The sequence below is a fragment of the Archocentrus centrarchus genome, chromosome 12, assembly GCF_007364275.1.
Source record: "Archocentrus centrarchus isolate MPI-CPG fArcCen1 chromosome 12, fArcCen1, whole genome shotgun sequence".
NCBI lineage: Eukaryota > Metazoa > Chordata > Actinopteri > Cichliformes > Cichlidae > Archocentrus > Archocentrus centrarchus.
The window spans coordinates 13,643,505-13,649,504 of record NC_044357.1 but is presented as its reverse complement, the minus strand read 5'-3'; the positions used below and the strand labels follow the sequence as shown (position 1 = coordinate 13,649,504).

At 38.6% G+C, this 6,000-nt stretch overlaps 1 protein-coding gene across 4 annotated transcripts in view; it reads right to left on the bottom strand.

Annotated features, from left to right (window-relative positions):
- Window positions 1-2,947: 2,947 nt before the first annotated feature.
- The window catches only part of nup214 (nucleoporin 214), a 33,042-nt gene continuing 29,989 nt past the window's right edge, over window positions 2,948-6,000 (bottom strand). For 3 of the 4 annotated variants that reach the window (XM_030742537.1, XM_030742538.1, XM_030742539.1), the window contains exons 35-36: window positions 5,108-5,141; window positions 2,948-3,572 (exon numbers count right to left, since the gene is read on the bottom strand). In XM_030742537.1, coding sequence (XP_030598397.1) covers window positions 3,536-3,572; window positions 5,108-5,141 — 71 coding nt within the window. In that variant the 3' untranslated portion in view covers window positions 2,948-3,535. The remainder of the gene's footprint in view (window positions 3,573-5,107; window positions 5,142-6,000) is intronic. The other variant, XM_030742540.1, reaches the window with a different exon arrangement.

Genomic DNA, 6,000 nt, shown 5'->3' with positions numbered 1-6,000 from the left:
CCCATTCCTCCACATCCCAAAGGTGCTCTATTAGACTGAGATCTGGTGACTGTTTTGGGAACGTGATGAGTTCCCGCTACAGTTTGAGATGATTTGAGTACACAGATGAGAACATAAAGGCATGGTCAGCAACATTACAGCATTTAAATGATGCTGAATTGGTACTAAAATGCCCAAAGTTTCATATTGTTTACTGAACCATCAGAATGTTGCAGCAGAAATTGAGACTTATCACACCAGTGAATGTTTCTCCTTCTATTGCCTTGTGGAGCCAGTGCAAATTGCAGTCTCAATTTCCTGTTTTTAGCTGAGAGGAGTGGCACCTGGTGTGGTCTTCTGCTGCTTTAACCCATCTGCTTGAAGGTTTGATGTGTTGTGCATTCAGAGGTGCTCTTCTGGTTGTAACAAGCCTTTATTTGAATTACCGTTAGCTTCCTATCAGCTCAAAGCAGTCTGGCCATTCTGACCTCTGGCACCAGCAAGGCAGTTTCACACAGAGATATGAGAGATAAGACATTACACTTAAATACACTGATTTCTCTTGAATTCATAAATGTCTCTACAAAATCTCACACTAATCTACAAATTAGAATTTCCACCTCGCTGGTGGCACATCAGAAAATGTCAAGGAATCCCTGCAGTTGATTGGAACTAATCTTTAATGAATCATTAATATCAGCACCTCGCTTTCTGATTGTTCACTTAAGAGTTGTTGAGATTTTTTAGTGTGGAACAAAATGGAAGACTAACACACCGACACTGTGATCCCTTGGTGATAGCCATTATAGACAGATGCCCTTTAAGGGAAAACAACAAATACAGTCCAAGTGGTCTTAGTCTTTTTTTTTAAATCTCATCAGAGCTGCAAAAAGCACACTGTTAAACACTGAAATATCTGCACCACTTAATAGTCATCCCCTTCTATTTTTTTTTAAGCATTCAGCAATTTCACAAAAACATGGTTATAGAAGGAAATCCATCATGCACCACTAAGTGAGCACAGCACGCAGAAGGCAGGAGAAATAGGAAGTGAGGTCTCTGCTGTCTGTTAGTGGATTATTGGATTATCTGCAGAAACACAATTACCCATTAGGGCACATTGTGCATTCTCCTTCAGCAGAACTGCTGATCACAAAAGCTTTGGTTAACACTAACCTCACACAAAAGGGAGACTCAAACAGGCTAGCTGCTACAATATGCACAGCTTGGGATACTTAAGTGACCAGAATCAGCAGCATTTACCACAGCAGTAGCACCCTGTTCAAAGAGCTGCCTAAAGACTCACTGAGGAGTGCAGTGGTTCATGCAGCGATGATGAATATGTGCTCAGGAGCTGCTAATCATCACTGAATGGGGGTTGGGCTGGGAGAAAAGAGTATGAGGGTGGGGCTGGGTGGGTGGGTTTGGTTTGGACTAAACTATTTTTATCCAGATTCCATAAAGACAGCTGCCAACCTCCTGAGTGTGAGACTCTCCTGCACTTCTTATCCCCAGGAACAATAACATGAGACCCCAGAAGACCCATTACTTCTCAGTATTTCTGTAAGACATGTGGTAAAATAATAATAAATGTTCTGCTTTTAATGCTTTCATTGAGGCCAGTTGTGGAGTGGGTGCTGAAAATCTCATAAGCTCATCCACTTTAGCTGAAAGCATTAGACTTCAGGCTCTGCAACCGCCCGTGTGCTTAGTCTGTAATCTGCCAGTGTCCAACTATCAATCTTTACCTGAGATGTGTTGATCACACATCACTGTGAGCATGTATGTAATGCTGCCAATTGGATTCTTTTTCATGATAAAATTCAAATCAATGAATATTTTGTTTGGGTCATTAACCAAGAAAAAAAAAAAAAAAGATTCACATATACAATTCATTTATAGCCAACTATTCTTCACTTGTGGACACCAAAGACCTCGAGCCTGCGGTTTTTATCTCCTGAAGACCTAATGTGGATTTTTCTTTTTTAGCAGGTGTCAATTACAGGCCACATGCCATGACCCTGACATTCCCATGCCACTTCAGACCCACCAGGACTTTTGCCACCCGTTTGCCGAGAGATGCAAGATAAGGGCTGACAGAGTGACAGTGACAGTCCACAGCCATAAGCTAACAATGAAACTGTGCTTCCGGTGGCAACATGCCACAAACATCAAGGCTCTGATACAAGCCACAGACTTTCATCAGCTTTCTCCCACACACAACTTTAGCTCCTGGGTGAGAAGATGGAATCCCTTCTGAAGGAGAAAATAAGTGCTGTTAAATGCATCTAAATGAACTATGCTGTTCTTCATGCCACCTCACATTAAACTGTAGCTTTGGAAAATATTCAGATTTTACTTTTTTTGTTCTCTCACAAATGTTTTTGGTCAGTCTACTTCGGTGAACCTCACTGACCAGTGATTGTTGCTTAACTAAAGACTGCTTTCATATTTATGGCATGAAAGTGGAAAGTTTCTCTAAGCATGAAATACATTTACATATATTATAATTTATGGACAAAAGTACAGGGCCACCTGCACATTACACCTACAGGAGCTGCTCAGCCATAAAGCTCCTGGTGCACAGTTTTTGTGCTGATGATGATGCCAGAGGAGCTTTGGAATGCAGTTTGCATTAATACCACTTGAAGTTGATTGCAGAATATCTAGGAGAGATCAAGTTTCACAAACTGACTACAAGGGTGGCATCCTATTAAAGTACCACGCTCTTTAGAACCACCCATTCTTTCCTAAGTGTTTGTAAAGGCAGACTGCATGACTAGGCGCTTAATTTTACACACCTGTGACAATGGCCCTAAAAACACGTGAATTCAAAGATTTCATTTTATTTTTTTTCAGAATTTCTAACCAGGCAGCTATAATTGTTTTTGTGTGAAAATGGTATGAGAGAAATTATTGCAAGAGTTCACATTAAATAGAGACAAATAATTTGAGAAATTTGGTTTATTCTTAGTTTTCCATGTAAAAATACACATCCAGGGGATGAATTTACTGGGGGAAAAACAAACATTTCTTATTTCTATGACTCAAATTTAAAATTCCTTTATCTTTCATTAATATACACCTTCAAGTTTTGCATTTTTCACATGTATCTCTTGAAGTCTGCATTGGCATCAACATAAAAGTTGGCTGAATGTTGTTTTACTTAGTTTAACCAGCTTTACAAAGTTAAAGAGTGAAAACCTTAAAAGCATTAAAGTATTTTTTTTTAGTCAAGTCATCATGTTTTCAAAGTGCAAATAATGTACTTGTAAGGCAAGATAACCCCCTGATGTATGCATAATGAAAAAAACGGAACTACATTGTGTTCACTCTTTACTTGTATGTCAAAAATGTCAAAACTTGATTTAACAGTGTCCAAAAAAAGCATTAAGATCACACAAAATAGTAGTAATGAATATATGTCTGCTATACGAGCAGCTAACCCCAAAGCAATGCAGTCTCTCTCTTCTCCCACTGTATGGCACAGAGAGCTTCAAGCGCAGGAAGAAATGTCGCAGTGGCATCTACAGTAGCTCACCGAGGTTTAATAAAACTAGCTTCTCCAACCAGAAAATGTCTGAGAACTTGATCTGTAAAAAGAAATCACAGAGAAAGGGGAGACGCATTACTGAGACAGCATTTTGAATGTTTAAAAAGTCAGGAGCAGGCCCATTAAAATTACCTCTAACGAGCAAATCAAAACCAAGACACTCTGTCCACCCACCACCCACCACCCACCACCCACCCAGTGTTCTTATAGATTTGACATAATGTTGTCCTAATTGCTTTCCCCAGCATTTTTCAGGCATCTTGTAGAATACATCAAATGGAAAATGCAGTGAATTCAGTAAAAGCGTCTGATTTTGTAGTGCTGCATTTGCTTTTCGTTTTGGAAGTGATGACAAGTGTACATGATGAGTGGTTTTCACATTGGAGAGAGTTGGACAGATATGCATTGTTTTATAGTCGAGGGGACTTTTTCTTCTAGGGTTCTCAGTAGAGATGTTCAGGTTTTGTAGCAAAGAGTAATAATAATAAGTATATATTTTTATATAAATAAGCGTATATTCCTTTTTTTTTTTAAATCTCTGAACACAATTCCATGTTTCTACAAACAATTCTTAGATAGTCATCAAGGGATTTCATTTTAATTCAGTGTCTTTGTCCCCCAGTGTGATTGTGGCAGGATTTTTCTTTTTTATTATTAAAATCATAAGTTTTAAAGCTTGCATGAGAGATTTGAAGAAAAAAAAAAAAAAATAACAGTAGTTTTGATGTGGCTGCAATCCTGTCTGTACAGAAGAACATAATGCGCATGCAATTTTGAAGGCAGACACAAGAGAAAAGCAAAAAAGATTGAAAGAGAAGGATTATTAACAGCATGTGAATGCATCCAATAAGCTAAGCCTTGTCTTCACACACTCCTGCACACTTCAGAGTGCATTCCACTGGAACACACCCCGGGGAAACACTGCCTGCCATGTGACACATAGAAAATGAAGCGAGAAGCAGTATAAAAAAGGTAGAAAGTGAAACAGGAGGATGACAAGACAGAAGAGGAGATGCAGTAGGAGGAGAATAAAAAACAAAACAAAACTAATCACTCAGGTTTAATTAGTAAGAATGCATTTCTCAAACATTTAAACCATGCACGCCCAAGTAGGGAGCACCAGCTTCTCACAGGAGCTGAGAATGAAAAGCTGCACCTACATTCATTTCATGTCTATACATTTAGCAAGTGCAGCATCACACAGTTATTGGATTATCTTCTAAAAATAATTTAAAACAATATTATCTTTTTAATTGCAGTCAACATTCAATGTATGATAATGCAGTGAAATAATAGCAAATATGAGCAACTGTGATGAATAAAAAGGGAAAAAAGATGGAAAAGAGAAAAAAAAAAAAAAAAAAAAAGGAGGTTGGATGAGGTAGCATTAAATCTGAAAGGTTCTATAGGGAGCACTGCAGTGGAAGATGGAAGCTTCAGCAGAGTTCAAACACCACAGGCACAATGCACTGCTGCCAGGGAGGAACAGAGAAATCTGGGTCTGTCTACTCATCAGTTCATACACACGCACGCACACACACACTAATTAAAATTAGATGTAGCAACCGCACTTACTGGTTTGCAGACCCAAAGGTGCTTCCAGAGAATCCTAAAAATATTTTAAAAATGATAATAAAATTATTAATTTGGTAATTGTTATAATAAAAATCTTGTTACTGCAAGTGAGCAAACAACTCTAATGGGAGTCTCATTTCAGAGCATGAGTCATAGTCACAAACAGATCTGTGTGCCTATCTGTGGGGGGCTCGGGTACTGGACAGTCCTACGTACAGTATGCATATTGTGTAAGCACTCACACAGCCATGAAAGCTTAAGGGGGAAAAAAACAAGCAGAAGAATGAAAAAGGAGAGGAAAAAAAAAAAAAAATCAGACATAAGTGGAAGGAAGACAGCACTCCAACTAATTTGGGTCATGCATGCATGAAAACTCAGAGGCATGCATGCCAATCATCCCTGCAAACAAAACAGTAACTGCTGTAATGCAGTGAAAGTTTACAGAAGTGTGGATGGGGGGGTTCGCCATTCAGTGCTTTACAGTGAAACCATTTCTGTCTCAGTAGCTCCTGAAACATCCCAAAAAGTGTTCATCCATCCATTTATCCTTTATCTGGGTGATACCTGTCTCCAGACTTTTGTTTTTTTTTTTTAAAAACAGATGGCTGTTTATCTGCAGTATGGATGTGATGATAAAATTCGATCAAGTTGACTTGATGATGTTTGAGAGGGAAATACTCCTTGGATATGTTTTGTTCAAACTTGTGTTGCCAAATGAGGAAATTGACTTTTTTTTGTGATCCTTCATCTTGTCCAACCTCAAAGTGTAATCACTGCAACAAAGCACCTGTTTGGTAGCAATCAGGAACATTCTACTGTACAACAATGTTGCCCTCCATTTAAGGTTTTAAAGAAAGTTAAGTACAGAGACATGGGATAAACACAGTGTAATG